At 38.1% G+C, this 23,966-nt stretch overlaps 1 protein-coding gene across 3 annotated transcripts; it reads left to right on the top strand.

Moving 5' to 3' along the window:
- The first annotated feature begins 433 nt into the window (after positions 1 to 433).
- LOC106648048 (dedicator of cytokinesis protein 2) lies at positions 434 to 12,736 on the top strand. Of its 3 annotated transcripts, XM_014364699.2 has the most exons (19): positions 435 to 1,909; positions 2,284 to 2,525; positions 2,602 to 3,344; positions 3,410 to 3,551; positions 3,633 to 4,184; positions 4,270 to 4,485; positions 4,557 to 4,879; positions 4,946 to 5,294; positions 6,964 to 7,062; positions 7,277 to 7,467; positions 7,551 to 8,178; positions 8,249 to 8,496; positions 8,580 to 9,215; positions 9,320 to 9,601; positions 9,682 to 9,991; positions 10,061 to 10,167; positions 10,334 to 10,456; positions 10,961 to 11,228; positions 11,313 to 12,736. In XM_014364699.2, the coding sequence occupies exons 1-19, from the start codon at positions 1,861 to 1,863 to the stop codon at positions 11,808 to 11,810; spliced, it is 6,006 nt and encodes a 2,001-aa protein (XP_014220185.1). In that variant the 5' UTR covers positions 435 to 1,860; the 3' UTR covers positions 11,811 to 12,736. The 3 variants fall into 3 exon arrangements, with proteins under 3 accessions (XP_014220187.1, XP_014220185.1, XP_014220186.1); XM_014364701.2 differs by lacking the exon at positions 10,334 to 10,456 and having other exon boundaries at positions 434 to 1,909; XM_014364700.2 differs by lacking the exon at positions 6,964 to 7,062 and having other exon boundaries at positions 436 to 1,909.
- The last annotated feature ends 11,230 nt before the right edge of the window (positions 12,737 to 23,966 follow it).

Raw genomic sequence — 23,966 nt, 5'->3', positions numbered from 1 at the left:
TTTGTTATTTTCATTTTCATTAAGGCTGCAGTCAGTAGTGGGTCACAATTCTGCACTCGGCAAGTTGTAAGCCGAAAGTCACACATAGCAGCGCGCGCGCAAGCGTTTATAACGTCATATGTCAATGTGTATAATTATGCCACAAGTCCCCTGTGTTATGTGTACCATGTAGATATGATGTGGCTGGGCCGCGCAGAGTCGCAGACTCCCACGCACCGCCAGTAGTGTTATTATAGGCCTACAAACTCGGAACGACCAAACGGACGATACATCGAGGTCCCCCATCGTCGCTCTAGTATACGAGTCGCCTTCACGTGTTGGCTTTTATTTACGCTCCATCCGTATGCAGTCGCGCAAACGTTCTCCAGCCGCTGCGTTACATATACCGTTCAAGCGGCCACCAGCTCGTAATTCAACGTCCTGGATATGAGCTAATTTCCGATCAGCTTCTTTCGCTGCTTCCCCTGTAATTCGTGGGGAATCAGCAAAAATCATCGTAGATGTAACGCAATTCGTTGCCAGTAAGGGGCGACGAGTTCGTGATCGAGAAAGCAGGTCTAGATCGTCCGATCTGTAAATAGGGAAGCTCGAGCTCGATTCTTCCTGACTCAGGATCGAGATATTCGATTTGTCGGGAGAGGCTCGAATTTCAAGAGCGCAGTAGCAGTCGGGATACATCGCGGAGTGATCCGTCCATCGCAAGTCGCAGCGAGCATCCGAGTCCGCAGAGAGCCGAGCCGAGATCGTGGGACCCCCCGCTCTGTACTCCGTGTGCTGCCTCCGCACACCAACACACATTACACACCGTCCTCCTCCTTCTCCGCAAACGGCAAATGCTGAGCTCGGCAGCTCCGTTCATAAGTATACGCTATATATGAGCCAAACTAAACGTAATTAGGAATTTGTCTTCCATCGCCTCGACTTACATACATGTATTGGAAGCCGTTGAGAGTGGCACTTGGGTAAGTGTAGCGGATGACTGCACGTACGATGTATATTATTTACTGTCGACTCTTAGAGTGACGACTGAGTCTCGAGTCTCGTCGACCACCGCAGCCCGCAGGCTTACAGCAGTATACGTCTGTGTAGTGTGTAGCGTGTATATAGCGACTAGCGCCAATTCTCACTCCTATAAACGAGTCAGCAGTCGTTCTTGTATGCCGTACACGAGTGCTGTAGTGCTTATTTGCTTTGGAATTAGAAGAAGCTGGATAACCAAAGCACAGCAGCAGATGAGTGCCTTCCTAGTGTTTACATGTGTTGATAGTGTACACCTCGCTGCTGATCCGCGATCGCTACGGCTCATACAAAAGCCGATACTGCATCAGTGCAGTAGTGAATAATCGTGGCGTGCGTAATCGTTCGGTGACGACTCGACGACTCGAGTTTTATCTCGGCAGTCGCGATGTGTCTGTGTATTCAAGATTGTAGATGTAATTAATTATCGAATCGAGGGAACTATGCTCGCGGCTCTTATCGTTGTCGTTGCTCTGCAGGGCCAAGCATAACACGAGCAGAGCCAACCTGTTATCGCGCTCGTTATACCTGCACTGTGCAGCTGCAGCCGATACACATCAAAGCGCCAACTGCGCTTAGTTCGGGATCCAGCGAGATCGCCGAGTGAAAGATCCTATTTTGCAGTCTACATAGGCCTTGCGTATAATACGCTTGTGTGTATACGCTCGCACGTATACGATCGTGCGGCTGCTCGCTGCACTGGGCAGTCTGCACTTGTGAGCAACTGGTGTTGGTTCGCTATACTCGCTGCAGTAGCATTGGCAGGCTGCTGTTTTTCATTTTACTGTGCAAACGAGCATTTGACTGGCATCTATATGCTCGTCGAGCGATTCGAGCATCACAATGATGACAATGACATGGAAGAAGCTCAAGGAGTATCAGATGGGCGTTGGTAAGTTACAATCTAATTATTACGATTCGCACGACACTTCTTTCGGCTGTTTTCTTTATTTGCGCTGCGCTCGCTTCTTTTCGATTTTACCTTGCCAGCTTTGTGATCGTGATTTACCTGCAACTCTGATCCTTGTTCTCGACTCGTGTATGACTCTCAGCGATAATTGCTTTGTAGTTGATTGATCTTGTCTCTCTGTATATTCTTACCTATTCCCAGCTTCGTTTCTTAGCAGAGAAATGCCAATATGACTCAGGCTTTTCCCGATCCAATGATTCATGCCCCTTGAAATCTCTATGATTGTTTCCGCCTAATAAAGTATATTGCGATTTTTATAATGTTTTTTAATATTTCAAATATTTTATTCATTTCAGCCATCTACAACTTCACTCAAGAAGGAGAATTTCGATTGCTCCTCAGCGTTGGCGACGCTGTCACAATAAAACGAGAATGCCAAGAATGGTACTATGGTTGCAAAAAACACGAAAAGAAATATGGAATTTTCCCGAAATCTTACGTCTGTATTATACAAAAAAATCCAAGTTTAGAACCATTTATGAGCGAAATTACAAACGTTCTCAGGGAATGGGGAATTTACTGGAAAAATCTTTATGTTGTATGTATTAAAACTAATTTTTTTATTAATATTTCAATCAATGATGTGCAGTTATTAATTTCGTTTTTTCTTCTAGCAACGCTCAGAGAATTTTACTGTAATGAGAGAGTTAATCCTAGAAGTTGCAGAGTATCGTGTCAAAATTTTAAGTGGCACATTAACAGTTGATGAATTGAAGGATATGAAACGATTAGCCACATCTAAAATTGACAGTGGTAACCAATTGCTAGGACTTGATATGGTCGTAAGAGATGAACATGGTAATATATTAAATCCAGAACATACTAGCACGGTGCAATTATATTACCAGCATGAAAATGCCACTGAGAGAATTAGAAAAGCTGCTATTGAAACCAAAAAGAAACCAACCAAACCACAAGCACCAGTTTACTCTTACATATTTTTTGTTAATATTAGAAATTTTGTATGTAAAATGATCGAAGATGTTGAACTGCTACTTACCTTGTACGATACTAAAGAAAACAGAGCTATTACGGAAAATTATGTTTTTTCGTGGAGTAAACAAGGCCTCATGACAGATATCGACCAACTACATAATCTCAAAGTTTTATTCACGGATCTTGGAAGTCGAGATTTATCTAGAGAAAAAGTTTATTTAGTTTGTTACGCTGTTAGGGTTGGAAGCATGGAAGTTAAAGAGATTGATCAAAGACGTTCCGGTTCATTGCAAAATCAAAAAAACAAAGGTCAAGAAAATATGAGAAGGCCTTTTGGAGTTGCTGCTATGGATGTAACTGTTTTTATAAATGGTAAATTAGAAGGTGATCCAGAAGTTGAACACTACATACCCTTTTTGCAGTAAGTGTTTTAATTTAAACTAACTTTTGTTCTGTGATACTTTTTGTATGCATTTGTTTCAGTAGTTGTGAAAAAGAAAGTTTAGATGCAACATTGAAGCGGTTTTTTACTCAAAAAGAAGTTAGTTTACAAAAAAATAGTATTGGAAATCATGTTGGTGAAGGTTTGTGGTGCAGCTTAAAATTGTTGAGAGGTGATATCAAACAGGTACATAATGATTTTTGCCATTTAATTTATAAAAATTTATTGTTATTAATAAAATTTATACTTTACAATTTTGTCCCTTAGGTGAGAGATGAGAACCCACATTTAGTTCTTGGCAATGTATCAGTTGCACGCAAAATGGGATTTCCTGAAGTAATATTACCTGGAGATGTTCGAAATGATTTATACTTGACATTAGTAAGTGGGGAATTTAGTAGAGGTTCTAAATCTACAGATAAGAATGTTGAAGTCACAGTAAAAGTATGCAATGAAGAAGGTGTTGCTATTCCTGGAGTTATTTCTCTTGGTGGTGGTGGGAATAAAATTAATGAATACCGTAGTGTCATTTATTATCATGAAGACAAACCAAAGTGGTATGAAACATTCAAAATTGCTGTTCCAATAGAAGAGTTCAAATTAGCACATTTGAAATTTACTTTTAAACATCGAAGCTCAAATGAAGCTAAAGATAAATTAGAAAAACCATTTGCTATGAGTTACGTGAAACTCATGCAATCTAATGGTACCACATTACAAGATAAAGAACATGAATTGCTAGTATACAAGATTGACAATAAAAAATACGATGAAAATGATACCAATTATTTGAAACTTCCATCTACCAAAGATGAAATGGTAAATTAAAAAAAAGTTTTATTTCTTTTCATTCGACGAAAGTTGAGTAACATTTAATTCTTAAAATTATCGTTAATTATTTCAGAATGCAATGAATTTAGAAAAAAAGCCAAGTTTAGGTTTTATTAGTTTATCTTCAAAAGATAACTTTTTGATAAATACAAATGTTTGTTCGACCAAGTTAACACAAAATGTTAAATTATTGGGATTATTGAACTGGTGTGGTTCCAATACAGATTTAAAAGAGTCACTTTTAGCATTAATGAAGGTAGATGGTGAAGAAGTTGTAAAATTTCTACAGGTAAGTGATGATGTTTCACAAAAGTATAACTAGTTTATGAAATGTACTTTACTTATTACATTTTTTTTCAGGATGTTTTAGATGCTTTGTTCAATATATTAAGAATGTACACAGATAGCAATGACTACGATGACATCGTTTTCGAGTGCCTTTTATACATAATTTCCTTAGTGTCTGATCGAAAATATCAACACTTTCAGCCAGTTTTAGATTTATATATTTCTGAAAGTTTTTCTGCAACTTTAGCATATAAAAAGTTGATAGCTGTTTTAAAAAAGCGAATCGATAATGCGAGTGAATGCAGTCCAGCTGACAAAGATATTCTTTTAAAAACGATGAAAAATTTACAATACTGTATGCGATTTATCGTTGAGTCTCGTTTGTTGTTTATAGCGTACGTACAGTCTTTTGTAAAAATTCATAACGGTGTATATGTATAATAATAAAAATCTCATTTTAGATTGCACGAAGACGACGAAGAATTTTCGCAAAGTTTAACCGATTTGTTAAGATCGATCGTTGAACTGATGAAGTACAAAGCCGATGCCGTCCTACTAGTACAAGGAGCTTGTCTTAAATACTTGCCATCTACGATACCGTATTTACTAAAGGTCTACAGCGGTAAGCAGTTGAGCATGATACTGATCGATTTGTTGGTCACCCTGCCAGTTGGCAGATTGACCAAGCAAAAGATGATGACAGTCAATGATATTGTGCATAGTCAATTATTTTTGACTGTCGAGTGTCGGCAAATTCTGCTACCGCGGATCACAATTCTTGTTCGAGATTTATTGGAAACCAAAGAGGAGGTAATCTCATTTTTTCACACCTCCATCGTGATTAACAGCCTGATTAGTAGTGCATTTAGCATTAGGCATGTAGTACATACTAACAATTTGCTCTCGTAGTTTCATAAAATGATGATTTCTCTAATGCTGGTGAATCAGTGTAACCTGTATCCGCTTATTATTTGCCGTGCAGCCTGACGTCCTATCGTCTTGCATTATACACCTGCACCCACACATACATATACACACAAACATTAAACCACATTTGAAAATGCTTCAGTTTAGGCTTTCATATTTTTGACCTTTGCCTTCCAGAGAAATGCTATTTTATACGATTAATTTGATTTTAAATCAAACTTTATCATGTTTCACAATATAAATCAGACGAGAAACCAATTCTTAATTTTATTTATCATTCATTTATCACTAATTATCATTTTGGACGTAATAGATGCTAATTGATTTGAATTGCACTATCACATGCTCTAAACATTAGATATAGCATGCACATTTGTAGGAATAGTTATTAAACAAGCATGACAGTAAAAGTTTCAATCAATTGAAAATGATGTCTTAGTAATTAAAGCTTTATATTTACAAGATAATACGTCAACTGCCGAAAATCAGCTGAAAAAAAGTTGATTAGGTACAAAATTATTCTTAGACTATTTATTAGAAACAAGTTTAAAATTTTATAAGAATTGTCAGTTAAAAAAAGATTTAACTTGAATGCATTATTGATTAACTGTGATTAAATCTTATTGAAAAATAGTTCGGTAATTGACGTTGAACGATGAATAATTTTTATCATGAAAATTAAAAAAATTTCAACTCAAACAACTTAAACGATAAAAATGTATTGAGTAGTAGTTACCAAAGTCAAGGAGATTATTTGCCTTTTTGATTATTTTTCATTAAATATATTTTGATAAATATTCGGTGAAAATTTTGGAAAACAGTTTTTAAAATTCTCACATCTACCTTGGCTTAGGTTTCTCTTTACTAGCAATGCAAAGTTGGAAAAAATTGGATTGTTTGATATGTTTAGATGACAGTTAGTTAGTATCGAATCAACGTGAAATGTGATTGTCACAATCTTTCGAGACACAGCAAAAAGATATATTGTACTCTAGTGCGTTACTTATCTTATCAACTACTTTATCAAGTTTTGCTTATTCATTTACTTTTTAAAAGATTATTTTTTGACGTAAAATACAATATTTATTTGATATTACATTTTTGAAAACATTTTTGGAGGAACATTTATTCTAAGATTTAAATGACGTACATTATTATGATAAACATTCATTATTTTAGTTGACATTAGTTTTTCATGCGAAAATTGTTGAATTAAAATTTTTTTCATTGATAATAATTTAAATTTATTTATAAATTATAGAAAATAGGAACCACTTCAAAATACACTAACAAACAATAAAAACAACATTGCAAAATCATAACTATCAAGGCTTTATTGAAAAACTCTTTACTTCTACTCTTCTATAAAAATTTTATAGTAAACTATATTGTATAAATGAAAATTGTTTATACTTAATTGAACTTATGATGAAAATATTTGACTATGTATTCTTTGCTGAAGTTTGTACTAACCTCGGGTCTATTTTTACCCTTTTTTTATCTGTTGTTGTGTTTGGTACGGTTTTTGGTTGTTCGCTCGCGAATATAAAAGGGACTGTCGGGCACACCTGGCAAGAGTGTGGCAAAGGTAGCCAGGCTGCTCGGTGAAAATAAGCATCGACTGAACCAGCATCGTGGCTATTCTGAAGAGGTAATTTGATTTAGACGCGTTTTTCTAATTTATTTATTCTATATGGCTTTGTATTTTGATATTTACTTTTGAACTTGGCTGATCTTTTCAACCAATTTAACTAATACTATTAACTTTGAGAGCGAAGGGTTTCTCTTCGTAGCTCGAGAGCTCGGTAATCACTGCCAAAGAAAACCGGTCAGATTTAAAATTGTCGTTTAATCCTGCACTATAGGTTGAACTGTGCGTTAAAATTTTGTCGGATGTTTTGGATCTAACGTTTCGCAAAGACATCGGTTCTACCGTTTCTGACATCAAGGAAATCATGTTGACGACCCTGAGGACCATCATTCAAACATCGGTGAATATGGACAAAGAAAATCCTTTAGTCGGAAATCTGGTCTCGGTCATGCTGTCTATATTTAGGTTTGTATATCCGCCGTCCATACCACAGTCCTTATCTCGCGGTGGAGAGCGGAAGTTAAAAAAAATATACGCAAACATTGCAGGCAAATGAATCAGCAGCACTACGAGATATACATTCAGCACTTCGGCACGCAGTACGATCTTTTGGACTTTTTGATGGAAGTACTGATGGTCTTTAAAGATCTGGTGTCGCGAAATGTTTTTCCAAGTGATTGGTGTGATATGATCATGCTTCAGAACAGCGTGATACTGAAAGCCATGCGTTTTTTTGCCGCCACAATTCGCGAATTGTTCAACGCCGAATTCGAGTACCAAGTGTGGTCAAACTTCTTTTACTGTGCCATCGCGTTCCTCACTCAGCCGGCGTTGCAGCTGGAAACCTTTTCGCAGACCAAGTACAAACGCATCATCGAGCGTTACAAAGACATGCGCTGCGACACGGCCATGGAAATTCATAAAATGTGGATCAATCTTGGAGGGCGAAAAAAGCTCTTTGTGCCCGAATTAGTTGGTCCCATTCTTGAAATGGCTCTCATACCCGACAATGAACTGAGAAAAGAAGCTGCTATTCCTATATTCTTCGACATGATGCAGACTGAATTTTACAGTCCTAAAAACGACGAAGGATTCAATACAACCGGTCGGAAGAACAAAGTCAAAGCGAATTTCAATGACTTTGAAAATGAAATGATCGCCAAACTCGACATTTTGGTTTGTTTTACTTACAATATTACGATATTTTTACTCGAATCAATCAATTAAAATATTGTACATTTTTCAGGTCGAAGGTGGCAAAGGTGACAAAGATTTTCGTGATATTTGGTTGAAAGAAATGACACCGTTGTGTGAAAATCATAGTATATTGCGTGAGCCAGGTTTGCGTTTCGTAAATATTGTAGCTAGATTGTTGGACCATTTGTTGCAATATCGTGATATTATAAATACCGAGTCTCAGGAGCATCGCATGCTGTGCACTGTTAATCTTTTGGAATTTTACTCTGAGATCAACAGAAATGAAATGTATATAAGGTACGTAATTGCGTCAAAAGTTGAAAGTTACTTAGCATGATGTATTAGAGCTCTTAGTAAAATAATATTTTATTATTTTACAGATATGTAAATAAACTGTGTGAACTACATCTGGAATGTGATAATTTTACTGAAGCTGCTTACACGCTACAACTTCATAGTCAACTTTTAACCTGGAGTGATAAAAATTTATCGCCATTGCTCAAGTCGAGCAGATATCCCAAGTGCCAAACGCATCGCGAATTAAAAGAGTGCCTTTATAATGATATTATAGATTATTTTGATAAGGGAAAAATGTGGGAATCTGCCGTGGGTGTTTGCAAAGAATTAGCTGCACAGTATGAAGAAGAAACGTATGAATATTTGCAACTATCGGCACTTTTACAACGAATGTCAAAGTATTACGATTCGATTGTAAAGCAACTCAGGCCAGAACCTGAATATTTTCGGGTTGCTTATTATGGACGGGGCCATCCAGCCTTTTTACAAAACAAAGTTTTTGTATATAGAGGCAAAGAATACGAAAGATTAAGCGATTTTTGTTCAAGAATGCTTAATCAGTTGCCAAACGCTGAACAAATGATGAAATTGTCTCCTCCTAGTGAAAAAGTAATGGAATCTAATGTCCAGTATGTGCAAATTTGCAAAGTTGATCCTGTGATGGACGAAAAGAAACACAGATTAAGTGGCAAACCAGTTACTGCTGAACCTGTTTTAAGGTATAAAGTTATTAATTATTTTTTCCGAAATTTGTAATAAGAAAAATTTATACCGTTTTTCTCCGAAATATCAACCATTTAATTAAAAATTGAATATTTTTTAGATATCATCGTGTTAATAATGTTCAGAAGTTCCGCTTTTCACGACCAGTTCCAAGAAAAGATATCATAGCAATGAATGGTGAAAAAGAAAAAGAACCAAGTAACGAATTTGCCTCTTTATGGTTAGAAAGAACTGTATTGGCAATCAGTCATTCATTGCCAGGTATTCTCAGATGGTTCCCAGTTACATATAGTGACACTTACTTAGTGAGCCCTCTTCGTAATGCTATTGAAACTATGGAAGCTACCAATGCAACTCTAAGAGATTTAATCATCTCATACAGGTGACATCAATAATTAAAAATTTCATTTTGAACTTCATAATTGAAAATGTAAATAACATTACATTTAAATCAAATTTCAGAGCTGACACGAGTCTTCCTTTAAATCCATTAAGTATGAAACTCAATGGAGTATTAGATCCAGCTGTTATGGGTGGAATTGACAACTATGAAAAAGCATTTTTAAATGCAGAATATCGTGACTCTCATTTGGAAGATGCTCAAGATTTAGCTAAACTAGAAAATTTAATTGCTGAACAAATTCCTTTATTGGGCGTTGGAGTAAAAATACATAAAGCTAGAGCATCCGTAGATCTTGCGCCTTTCCATCAACATTTAGAACAGTGTTATGCTGCAATGCGTACCCAGGTTGAAGCTCGATATGGAAAAAGAGTAAAAAACTATTTCAAATTAGACAATTTACAATTTTTGAGCCTATCTTTAATTTAAATATCATTACAGACATGCGACTTGCAAGCAGAAGTAAGCACTCCTTATGTAACTATGAGAAGAAATGTAATTAAAGGAGAAAATAACAGACTCTCAGAGACTAGCATAGGAAGCAATGAGTGAGTTTAAACATTTTAAATTTAATATTAATATTGACATTACAAACTATTATGAAGTAATGGTGTTGGATTATTTTACTTGAACGGTTTTTAGAGCAAAACAATGTACAATTTAATTTTAATTGAATTATAACGTTTGCCAATTTTTAAAAATTTTAATGATTAGTGTTGACAAAAGAACCAAAGTTGCTTCACCCGCAAGATCACAAGTAGGCGCTCTCAAATCTCTAGCAAGCTTTAATTTCAACAATTATCCTATCTCGGGATTACCAAGTGTTGCATTTACAAGGTAATAATTTTGTTTTGGAAAAAAAGTTGAAACGTCATCTATGCAGTCTGAAGCCTAATGCAAAAAAATTATTTATTTTTTAAAAGCTATTAATAGTTTTTTTACTCATATGGCTTAGGATATTTATTAAAATCAAATCATTAAATTTTAATCATCGTTTTGTAGAAAGTGGATCATTATTAAGCACCAATACATTTTAAACATTTAACACCTCAATTGTTTTGTTCAAAAACCTGAATACCTAACATTAAATAAATTAAGTATCACGCATAAAAACCATTTTATTTAGATATATATAGATATATTTTGTAAAATAATTTTGTTGACATTTCATTTGTGTTTCATATTAACTCTTAGTGTGATTTTATCTTACAATGATCGAAAATTATTCAACCAATCATTTATGTAAAATGCTACTAATGTAAAAAACTACGAATGATGAATGTGTTAATGAAAATTATCATTAAAATTTTTTTTTCTAAATAATTATAATTTCGATTTTAGAAATAGTAGTTCAACTCGTTCTCATATATTATCGACGACATCTTTGCACAAGGCCCTTGGAAATTCCAATACAGGAACGAACAAAAAGAAAGATACCAAACGCCGTAGCAATAGAAAAAGTGAAGCTTCAGTGACTCCTAAAGCAGAACAACCTACGAGTCAGTGGTACACAACACCGGAGCCAACAATCCAGAGCCAATCATCACCTTTAATTTCAGCTTCAACGCCAAGTCTTCCTTCAACCCCTGTTTTCGAACTGAGACAAGAAGTAAGAAAGTTTTGATTTTGCTTAGTCAAACGTATACTATACAAAATTGTATAAATATTTATCATGATTTGCTTACGCTCTCAGTTAACGCCTAAAAGACCTCTGCGATCAGAGGCTGAAAAAGAGCGACGTCTTAGTAATCGTTGGTCTGGCCAATCACAAACGTATTTGCGATCGACAAGTAATGGACTTGACACTCAGAGTCTTGGTAAAGGAAATCGTGATAGCATTGGCACAACTGATAGCACAGCTTCAGAAGATGACCCACCACCACCATTACCACTCAAAACTCGCGAAGTTGATTATTGCAATTTACCTGATGATGCTTTGAGTTCATGTTCGTTCAATTATTGTAGCACGAGTAGTTTAGCGAGTATAACTCGTTCTGTTGTATATAGACCAAAAAGCAAAATGCCCATACCTACAGACAGTCTTGATGGCCAAAACATTAAACCACCTACACCTCCTCCAAAACCCAAGAGAAACAATCTACCTAAAGCTGCTGTTACTGTTACTGCAACACCTGCATTTGCTTCTCCAAGTGACTCTGAGAGCTCAAATCAGGACTCTTTAGCAGCGTGACAATTTTCGCAGCCATACTTTGTAAAAATATTGCTTATTTTTTAATTCTAGAGTAGGCTTTTTATAATAGATTTGATATAATTTATCACAAGAACATAAACATGTATTCATATATTTTTTGTACGAATGATTTATATTATGCGTTGCAGAAGTCTTATTGGCAAATTTAAATTTTTATGACTTAATTTTTATATTAATAAAGATATTTGCCAAATCGTTATTAATGAACCATGACCATTAGATTTTGACAAGTTTTAGAAGAGAATTTTAGAGTTTATTAGAATTAAAGTGGAAGTTTTTCACGATTTTATTCATTATGACAAGCCAGATAAAATTGTTCTCAACATTGTTATATTTTATATTGCAGGAAATGCAATTAGTAAAATTAGCCAATTGTGTCGTTTATAAAATGTGAGTTTTTACAAAAAATGTGCAATAACTACGATTATATTTGCTTAAGATTTTATGTTTAGAATAATTGTAAGATTGAAAATACCATTTTCTAATTCGTTAGTACGTAATCATTAAACACTATTAACTTTCATTTGTCATACCAAAGAAATTACTATTGTTTATTTTTGTTCCTTGATTGTTCAAGGTAATAAACACAAATTTTTATTACAATGAAAGCATATTACCGAGGTTCTATTAACGTACGTATTAATCAACGCCATTTCAGAATGTAATTAAAATTAACATAGTTCCCCTAGTCTTAGTTTCATATCATATTTTCAAAACACTCATGTGAAATTTATGACAAAATTTTAAATTATAGTGCCATTTACCGAGGCAGAAAGCTTTTGTAGTTAGATTTTGTATAGGGACCAAAAGGCTATGATAATTTTAAGAAAATTTTTTAGAGTTTTCTCACTTATTGTTAATCGTATCAATTTATGTATAATATAGATTTATTATTTCAAAGCACATCTATTATTGCCTAATTATTTTACTTTAACCTTTCAACAAAATATCCAAAAATAAAGTACATCCTTGTAGAGTGTATTATCATCCTTAATATACCATATGTATTTACGAACATTTATAAATTGTAAATTCTTGAATATTTTTATAACTCATTTATATTATCCATAATCATAAATAATTAAATGTGAAGTATACACATGAAAACACACAAATTCGTTATTCATTATTATGAATATTCACGCATAAATTTTAAATTGATACGATAAAATCAATATTTAGAAGAAGAAATTATAACATATCTGAAATATATATTGCGAAATATACATGAGTTTTTTACACCCAATCTTTGAAATTATAGCCTATTTAATTTCTAAAAAGTAAGTTTATTAGGATATTGAATTATAAATTTACTTAATTTTATCAAATGAACAATTGAATGCTGTATGCATGGAGTATTTTAGTAATTATAAAGAAAGTGAGTTTAATAATAAAAGTTTTCTTTACGCTATTACTTTTGTACGTTCTACGTACACGATGTTGGGATTAAATTTATTTTTCATTACCGAGTAAAATCTTCTTTTTTTTGTACATTTTACTGTTTTTACTTACGCCTTTTTCTTACGTTGGTAGAGAGATAAATTTTCGGATGTACATGTCATGAAAGCCAAGGCGAAGTTGGGGAAATTCTATTTACCCCCTTGTAAGAAAATCTACTATAACTTTCTTTCCACCACTTGATTTGTTACCGAATTTTAATTATAAAATATGTTGTACAAGAGGATTAACTTGTATATTTTGCGTTGATGATATACGTGAGAAAAAAGTTGCGAGAGAAAAGGATTAATTTTATGTTCCGCATTTAATTTTCAAACTAGCGTTAGTAACTTGAATTTTGTAGAAATGCTTAGTTTTGGCGTTAAAAGCAAATAAATTTAGTTTTATTATTCTGAAAAATCAATTATGCATTTACAATTCTTTAAAAGAGATTCATTGTCGTTTATAATTATTTGTCAAATGAAAATTAAAGTTTGATTCGAACACATTATATTAAATTTAGAAGATTCAGAAACCAAGGTCTCATTTTTTTAGAAAATTACTACAGCAAAAATGATATATTATATTTCTTGAAAATTCGTGAATTTCGTACTTACAACGTTACACATCAAAAATCGCTTCGTCCAGTTTGTATAATATTTCTATTTGCTCTAATGTATCAATCACACAGAAAAAAACATTAGTTTCGGAGTGATAGAAAAAGTAAACAGGTCTTGATGGTTTTCGATATGTTAAGTAATGTAATAAAAATCGGCTTATCATACAAGCTTACGTCGTTTAATTATACTTGCTTCTTTATCGTACGCTTTGCCTAAAACTTTAATCAAAATCAGATTAGCCGATGTTAAATTACGCTCTCCCTTTGTCTAGTTTAAGCTATATGTACAAGACATCGCTAGTAAGTTGCATATTGAGCGATAGTAAGAAATTCTCTACTTTCTGTTCGGAATTAATTTATCGATGGGATAGTTGTTGCCGAGTAAAAATGATCGAAATTGACAATCTGAATTTTTTTCTCTTTTATATACACTTGTTCGCGTCTAATCCTTTTTGTTATCCGTAGTAAAATTCTTTTTTTGATGACATATTCGTGATGTAAATGTATTCATCATTTAAATACGCCTGTCAGGAGGCAACCTTCAATTCTCTCAAGAAGCCACGGAAAAATGCGCAGTTTACGTTGAACATATATCTCTCACGGTGGAAAAAAATAAGCTGCAGGCCAGAACAAAAGTTATTACACGAATGGCTTAATTTATGATCTTCAAATAAATATATCAGCAGTCGGGCGCGCACGAAACGCGATCATAGACAAAGAGACTAATAAATATTTTTTATCGAAATCTTTAATATAAAATAGAGCGGCGGTCGAAAGTAAGGTGGTGTACGAGTTGTGTCTTGATTCGATCTTATTTTCCCCCCTCGTGGGGGGCATTTATATAACACGATCATGCGTGGGGCATTAGACTTGCAAAAAGAGCCGCGCGTCGCCGCTATACGCTCGGGTGTCCGGGACTGGAATACGCTCTCGCGAAACGAGGGTTCCCTCGATCAGTTTGGATAGAGATTAGCAATGGCAGGCATTGGTAGCCCAGGCCAGACGAGCTTAATTATTTGCTCGGAGGCTCGGGCATGTTTGCAGAGCCGAGTCAAGTTGAGCCGAGTCGCACGTTTATCACGGTTGCGTCGAGGCTGTTTACCTACTCAGCGATGGCGCGGGTCGCTCGTCGTTCGAAGCTCGTCCGCGTGGATTTATGGCCTCGGTAAGGTCGACTCGCGATCGGCAGGCAGCTCGCTCGGAACGGCGACGATGATTCGGTTAAAGCGAGACGCGCATTACAGCTCCTCGCTATTGACTCACGCCTTCGGGCACCTTAACGTGGATCCAAACTCGACACGCTTGATTTTCGATTTGCGAGTGGGAAGCTGGGGAAATATTACATATGTAACTGCTGTGCAGGGCGCACTTGCTTCGGCTCTCGGGACTCTGGCTCGGCAGTGCTATAGAAAAGGCTGCGTTTGATCGACAGCGGCGCTGCAGGTAACGAGCTCGCCTCCGAGTGGTCCCCTGCCCATTTACCATTCATACTAGCTGCAGATGCATTATTGTAGGTACACACGGCTAAGTATAGGCCGCGCGAATCGGCCTCTGTATATACCAGTACGAGAGGTGTGCAGAATCCCAGAACTACGTGGGGGCAAGCTGCGATCGGCTATCGCGATGTTGTAACGGCAGCGTCTCCCCTTGTACACATAACTATATAGCTCGGTCCAACATTAAGCCACCGACTGTGCGCGTTATGTTTGCATTATGTACATATACGACTAGCAACGCTATGGGACTCGCACTCGCATTACATATATAGGTGCGTAATCACACGACCGACGTATTCGTCCCGAGAGAAAGAGAGAAAGACTGCACGTATGTACTTAATGATACACGACGATTGCCAGCTTCGAACAAGCATTACGCCTGTTATTGGCCATGTTGAGCGATGCACATTTGCGCAGTACCGAGCGTCACTTGTACGGATCGCATGTGCAGTCGATGTTGTAGGCTCGTATACGCGGACACCTTCGCCCGCACTCGGTGAGCTGCAAGTAACCCACGTATATATTTTCGCCTCCCACTTATAAGTAGCGATCGGCCCAATTAATTCGGTCGAGGGTATAAAAATCTTATGTCGCGATCAACAGGCTCGGGCGCACTTTGTCCGTAAGATACATTAGGATGCACGTGAGACTTTTATTTAGTGGCGTAGGATCGCGAGCCTATTTTACAGAAGATTAAGTTCTACGGCTAATGGCTTATTATTCGTAGCGAGTTGTCATCGGGCCGACTCGGTGAAGCGGAGCACAAGCGACAAACTCGAGAAAACACCTCGAGATTCCGCGTGTTTATACTTTGTGCCGCGCATTGTTCGCTCGAGAAGCGAACGACAACAGGGATAATCCCTCGTCGGCGGAGCAAACAACGATTCGCTTCTGAATTCTCCGCGATTGAAAAATCTCGAGCCGAGCTAAGCGAGAGCTTGAGCCGGCTGAAACGAGCGAAGCGTCGCGATCGCAGATCCGTTTACTCGAATATACCACTACTATTACTACTTTGGACCTGCTCGACGCAACCTGCGATCGACTTGGACGCGTCTTTTCCATCGAGCGTTTCCGCCTCCTTTGACGTCGTGTTTCACAATACTAGTTTTAGCGGCGGCGGCGGCTCAGTTGCGGACGCGAATGTCAGATTTTGCCGCTGCTGTTGCGTGCACAAAAATAAAAGGCTCGACGCCCATTGGAAACTCATCCGATTGAAATTTATGGGAATCGCGAAAGGACGCGCAAATTTCGCCAAGCATATAGGTAGAGAGAACGAAATAAAGTACACAAATGCAATATAGGTATAGGCGCGGGAGTTGCAGCGCGAGAAAATGAAGAGATCGCAAGTGTTGTAGGCGCCGGTTTGCAGCAGCAGCGGCGTAAGTAAGTGGCGCGAGTGGTTTTCTCGAAACACGAGAGAATATAAAAGCGCACGGGACTGCGACACCCTTTCTCACGTAGCTACATGGACGCGTAGGACCGTGCAGGGGCGATATACATGTATGGTAGAGGCTGCCTTTGTACGTATACGTATGTGTTGTATCGTCGACGAAATCAGCTGTGTTTTACCTATCGCATACGCGCGTCGACTCGACGCCTAACAGAACAAAATCATGCAGCTGGTACGTATCGTATTCCACATGCACGCATGTACACGCTACAAGAGTACAACACACACACAGGGCATTCGCGAGAGCGTACGCAGTGTTTTATTCTTGGCCTCCTTTGTATCCGACCATCCCGAGACTTGACTTTGCCTCTCACCCTCTTCTTTTTCTCGCTCTCTTATATTTATAAGCGCACATATACGCGATGCTTTGGTACGCGCGCAAGTCCTGTAAGTATAGTATACGAAGGAGCAGAGAGAGAACAAGTTGTTGCTATGCAGGCTCCATCGGCAGCGCCCGTCGCTCTGGGCTCTGGGCTGCCTGCGCGCGCCTTCGCTCCTTCATCCCCGGCTTATATCTTGTATGTGCGTAATAACAGTACACGCATTTACCCGTGTAAATAAACATTCGGGGCGCACTCGGCCGCTCACTCCTACACTTACTGCGTGACAATGCTCTCTCTCTCTCTCTCGCTCTCTTTCGCGAGACTGCCTGCCTTTATGCCTTTGAGAATCGTCAGGATTCCTCACTTTATTGCAGTAGCATCAAAGACCGCACGGCGTACTTCCTCGAATGGAGAAAAGAGAGGCATGAAAGGATGATTTTTCCCATTGACGCTCGCTCCCCATTGATTATTATATTGATGCTCGCGCGCGCGCCTGACGTGGCATTTTTGTCACCGTACCTATACGTGAAAAGTACAATGCCTACTTTTTAACGATATTTTTCCGAGCGCGACTCTCCTTTCCTTTTTCGAGCGAGCCAAATAATTGTCTCGAGAGAGAGCAACGACGTCTCCATCGTGCACCAACAAGGCGCGCGCGACGATTCGTTGCATTAATTTTCCAGCTGCGAGCTACTGGCGTAAGCCGAAGAAAATTGATGAAAATGCCGCGAACGAAACGAGGTGCGAGGCTCAAAGCCCACATTCTGCTATCGCAATTTCGTCGCAACGCAGAAGCAGTTTCGGCGCGCAGTCCTCGCAGGATGAATAAGTATTTGCAATATTTCGTTGCTTCGCACGATATACGCGTGCATTATGCGGGTATAAGGTAGGCAAGTTGGATACGAGTTTTGGTGCGGAGCCTGTGTGCATGCGCAGGGGCAATCAATCGCGCGCTTCTGGCTTCTGCGCAGCCTTCTGCAAAACGCACTCGAGGCGGCAATGCATCAGCCGGCGTCGCGCAGAATTTCATGCAGCCGCCCACGACAGCTTTTAATGCGCGCGCCAGCCCAGGACCATATATCCTACGCGCGAATACGCAAATATATGCACGCGAACGTGTGCTGCTCGTGTGCACGCACGCCTATATACACACACACGACTATATATACAAGCTGAGCATCCACGCGAGCCGAGACCGAGAGTATTCGGAGCCGTTGCAGCTCGCGAGAGAGAGATCGGAGCCGCAGATAAGGGCCGAGCGCCGCAGAGCCGAATCCAGCTCCGAGTGCAGCAGCTCCCAAGCGACCCACCGACGCTACTTGCTGCGTCATTTTATGCATATACCTGCGATCCTCTCCAGCTCGCCAGCTCGCAACGACTCGAAATATAATCAAACGAGCGACGGAATCGCTCGGACGCGCTTCGTTTGTCCGATTCAAAGCTCGATTATTGGCCTACTATACTCAAGACTCGGAGCATGTAAGCCGCGGCGCAACGAGATCGGCGCGCTCGCCAAAGAGGAAATTGCGTATATCCGTAATGATCGCGTCGATCATCGCTTGCATTTTATCATAGTCTTTTTCAAGGCGCGCACATTGCCTTCCACAGACAATGCTTAAATGCACCTCGCCGCACTCTGTGTACACACACATGCACAGCACATGCCTATGCTTCTTGGAGTGCGGCACGAGTAGCGGCCGGTTACGATCCATCATTTGTGTGCCTAAGTACGCCTGCTGTTCTTTTTATTGTCTCGAGTAATAAATTAGTAAAAAACACTCATCAATTTTATGAAGTGTGTTTGTCCATGCAGTCGTGTTCTCTGTCCAATAGAAAAGCCAATCTCCACTGTGCCAACGGGAGAAAAAAGACAGATATATCGTAGAGAGAGAGAGAGAGAGAGCGCGCCGGACTGGAAGGGAGAAAAGGGAGGGATCAAAGGGAGTCACGGAGGGACGGAGGGAGGGAGGGTCACCGAAAAAATATATTGCAAGCCCGACGAGAGTTCGAGCGAGAGAAGCTGGAAAGCGAAACAGATCAGCCCGTCCATCACCCGCGCCTCACAAAAGAATGTGTTCGACGGCCTCGAACGCTTCGAACGGTGATGGATGATGATTTTTCTGAGCCAACTTATTTCATTTTACACGCACACGCACGTTGTGTTATACGTGTACGCACAGCCTCGCACGAATGTAATAAGAGATCGATTTTCGAAAATACGCGCACGAGAGCGAGGATTCGCTAACTCGCGTTCTCATCACCAGGTGATTAGTTTCCAACTCGTTTATCCTCCTCCGCCCTATAAACGAATATTAGTCAACTTAGACAACTTAGCTCGCTTACACACTCCAGCACCTTTCTTATTTTACCTTTTAACTGCCCTGCAAAGTCCACGTTGATTTCTTTTCTTTTTGCAGCATTAGATTGTTTGTTCTTCGCTGCTACGAGGTTTAATAATTTCAACATCATTCGATGGCTCTCGTTATGTTCGGTTTACTCCTTTTTTTATACACAAATAATAATTTAATTACGTCTGCAGACATGATTAGTTTTATGAATCGTAAAACCAATCATTGAATCAGTTCATTGTCTTTGTTTATGTAAATATAAAAGGATCATTTTCCAATCTATCCATCAGAGTGATGTTCAATCTTTTAAGCACAGGAACATGGAGAAACATACACAAATGCGATGAGATATTCGTTTTCACGGTTCTTTTCATACTCTTTGAATTGATACATATGAGTATATCGCTCGAACTCATTTCAACGGGCTCGGTAGCCTGAGGTTATTATTCAGAGCTATCGTATACATCTTACAAATAGAAATTGAATCATCGCACTTACTTTCAGTCGTTCAAATCCCTTTGGGCAATTTTTTTCAATTCGAAGCCGATGGGTTATTTTTTTCTCTCGGCCTTCCTTTTTTTTTTAACGTGTATATTTACAAATGACTGACTCCACAGGTGTTCCAACGAATACCAGTGTAAAACGAATTTTCCAACTCCAAGAGACGCACAGAGCTCAAAGGTATCATTTTAAAAACCCGAGCTTCAAGCGAGAGACGTCAAAATTTTGTCACGCTTTCATTACTGCATTGAATCGCTAATAGGTGTGTCGCCTTACCCAAAACATTCCCAACAATGACTATATAAATGTATATAATATTCGAAACGGCTGAATCGGTGCTCGGACGAAAACGTTGACTCCTCGAGATCTGCGCCGTAGAAGAAACGCACTGCTTCGTGATTATTTAATTAGTGTCAGTGAACTGCGAAGTAGGCATTAAACAGTTAGTGCGTGTACTCATCGTGAACTGATGACGGCTAACGGCCGATGGCCTTGTTTAGCGTCAAGTTGCACGAGCGAAACAAGTTCACGTATAGACCGCGGCCGAACTCGCGCCAACGGAATATCTTCTAATCTCGTTGATAGGGCGCGCGGCTCTCGGCGAGCGCGCTGCAATTTGTTGGCAATTTCGACCGAACACAAGCTAAAGCACAATGCAGTTCATTATGCTATCGAATGTGTCTGTAGCTTATATTGTGTAGCGCTTTGAATACATCATCATTTATCATTCTTCGTGTTCGAGAGACTTGCCCCGCGCGCCGAGGAATTTTATGTCTACAAGATATCCTCCGCATTTTTTCCCCTTTTAATTCTCCGTCTTGCATTGCGTTTTTTATGCTCTTTTACTTCGGACGGCACTTCGATTTATGATAAGATGGATCTTTTGACCCTATGCAATTCTTTCGCCGTATTGTATTTGTGGACTCGTGAAATTGTCCAACTACAAATGTAGTCATTGCTCAATATAAAAAATTAATTTTCCTTTATTTGGTTTTTTTAATTGTACATTTTAAGCAACTAAATGTTGTAATTCAAAATCATTTCATTTTCAGTGTGTAGTAATTAATGAAGTAAACTTTTATCTTTCCGTATCGCAACAAACTTGTCGACAAATAACTTTGAAAATTATAATCAAAATTTTGAAGTATCAGCATAAATATCGATGCAAATAAACGACGTAAGAAAATGTTTTAAAGTTCAATAGAAATAAAAAATTAAGTAGTCAAATCAAGCTCATCATTCAAACTATTCTAATTTATGAAAACCGCTGTCAATTTATTGGCAAGGAGCTTCGTCCAAAGATGGTTTTTCCTAATTGTTAAAAATAAAAAAAAATAACATTTTTTTTCCTGCCTTTTAATTGTGATTACTTTAAAGAATTAACAGAAAGGCTTGTCTCCAGATTTTGTGATAGTCTCAGGACCGGTCAATATATAAAAAAAAGGGTAAAAAAAGAAAAAAAAGTTTGTTAAGTATTTTTTCAATTTGTTAATTATGAAACTAAGTTTAAAACATTAAATCATATGATAAACTGAATGTTAGGTTTTTTTGAACATTTTTTTCTCCGTTAATTAAAAAAAAATTTCATGAGCTTTATCCTGGATACATTCGACAATAAATACAATTTAATTCAACGCGATTCGCCGTACCGTTTTCTATAGATATAGCTCTACGCACGTCACACACACCCATAGACGCGTGTTAAGAATGCACAATCTAGTTTACAAATACGTAAACCAAATGTCCTACGAGGTCGGGTTCAAAACTCATATTCGAACCCATCACATAGCTTCCTCTATGGAGAAAGCAAATGTGGAAAAATCAACCAACGTCTAAGGCTCTAGGGGCTGTTAATCCTTCAATGCCTCAAATTTTAATTATGGGCATGAATTTCCAATCTTTAAAAATTATCAAGATGTTGGTTCTTATGTAATATGTTTTTTTTCATAATTCATTGTCAGAATTGTTGAAAAAAAAAGGAATTTATTTTTCATTTTGGTTTTCATTTATTCATTATTTTAATTTTTGTTGTCAGAATTTCATGGAGAAATAATGACACATCGAAGAATGTCAACTACTTTTAATTTTGGTACTGCTGACTTTCAAATCGTAAAATTTTGCTACCTTATAGAGGAGGCTATGTTATATGCTCGAAAATGAGATTTTGAACCAGGTAAGACGTCGTAGGACAATTTAGTTTACGTCTTTGTAAACTAGATTGAATAACGAACAAATGTCTGTATGTATGTTGGCCTTCTCAACCTTTTGGCTAACAGTGACGTATGAGCAATGTGTGGTGTGCGCATAGACTCAGAATGTAATTTACTCGCTGAGCGATCTCTTAGTAGTGGCTTTAATTGAAGATTAATAATTAATTTATCAATTATAGAGGTTTGCTTAGTTTGTGTTAGTGGTCATATATATAATATAATAGCGTTCACGAGGAAGCTCTTTTCCAATGAATTCGCAGCGGTTTACTTTTTTGATAAGAAGTTCATGAGCCAAGTAGATGAGGATTATTAACGATGATTTTGATTTCTAAGTCTCATGAATACATATCCTTGTGACCAGGAAATGAAGCAAACAATAACATTACAGATCTCAATCAGGATCTGCTCCTCAATCCACCTTGGTTTGGATGATGTGTCAACGTAGGTATATTAGAGGGCAAAGCAAACTTTTTCTACCATAATTTAAGCTGATATAAAATATCTTCGATCGATATAAAACATTATAATGCCTTTACGTACTTGGTCGGTACGGCAGCTGAAATTGTTATGGCCGCTCTTATAACGCCAATTTTTATTTAATCCATTTATAAAACAATAAATGCGTATACGCACGTGAGTTGTAACATACGGTCTTGCACGCAAATCATTGTTATGTAGAGTTTCCAAATTTATGTGTAAACGTTTGGAGTATATCTATATTAATTCAAGCTCATTTCAGGAATATGAAACAATTGGATAATTAAAAGAAAAAACTCAAGTTGATGATTTAGGTGCATTTTATAAATATTATTCATCATTGAATGGTAATTGAAAAGCGAGAAAGAGCCTACTTTACTGATCAAGAGTCACTTTACTGATTTGCCTGGAGGAATAACAAACAAGGTGTTGCCGGTTAAGTAAATAAGAGACCTCGTTTGTTATTGTTCCAGGCAAATCAGTAAAGTGACCATTTCGTGACAATTTGAAAACGCCATATAGCATCAACTCTGTCGACTGTCTCTCTCGGCCAAACGACGCATATTTACGCGCAGCTCATGCAGTAAGTAAACAGAGAAAAATTGCGCAGCAGACGGCACCGAGTGATATTCGTATACGATAAAGTGTTTGTTTAATCGTGTCAAAAAGTGCACCTTGTTGAACGATGTCCAGAAGATGTTCGAGAAGACTGCAAACCATGCGACAGGCGGTCAACTGGGAGATCGAAGAAGAACGCCTGGAATTTCTCCGGCGACTTTACTCTTTGATAAGAAATTGGCACGGCCAACTTCCCAACCTCCGAGACATTTTTCGAAAGGAAGCAATCGATTGGCTTCTTACAGAGTCTGTAAAATCCGATGACCAACCGACTAATGCAATCTCACTCGTCGAATTCGTGATCAGGACTGGCTACAAGGACAAGCCCGACGTCGATAGACAAGGCAAGCCAATTTTTTCTCGAACTACAGCAATACATCAGGCGGCTAGGAGTGGTAAAAGTTTCATCATCTCTGATCTTTTCAAAATTTATCAAAGATTCGATGTGAATTACACCGACGAGTTGGGCCTAACGCATTTCCACGTGGCCTGCTCGTGTGGATCTTACAGCGTCGTCGAGAAATTTCTCGAGCTCGGTCAGGATCCAAATTGCGTCTGGCCAGAAACGGGTGAGACGCCGCTGCACTTGGCTGTGGACTGCAGAAAGACGGTCGAATCGCTGCTGGAAGGTGTCGTTGATCCAAGTTTGCTCAAAG

Source organism: Trichogramma pretiosum, unplaced genomic scaffold, assembly GCF_000599845.2.
Source record: "Trichogramma pretiosum strain Unisexual culture from Peru unplaced genomic scaffold, Tpre_2.0 scaffold130, whole genome shotgun sequence".
Taxonomy (NCBI): Eukaryota; Metazoa; Arthropoda; class Insecta; order Hymenoptera; family Trichogrammatidae; genus Trichogramma; species Trichogramma pretiosum.
This window is presented reverse-complemented; position numbering and strand designations above follow the sequence as displayed.

What these genes read in the sequence shown, in the direction of transcription:
- LOC106648048 (XM_014364699.2), top strand. Translation starts at nt 1,861, where the DNA reads ATGATGACAATGACATGGAAGAAGCTCAAGGAGTATCAGATGGGCGTT. An exon ending in CACTACATACCCTTTTTGCA is followed by an intron (nt 3,345 to 3,409) that starts GTAAGTGTTTTA and finishes TTGTTTCAGTAG; the next exon opens with TTGTGAAAAAGAAAGTTTAG. An exon ending in TATTGGAAACCAAAGAGGAG is followed by an intron (nt 5,295 to 6,963) that starts GTAATCTCATTT and finishes CGAATATAAAAG; the next exon opens with GGACTGTCGGGCACACCTGG.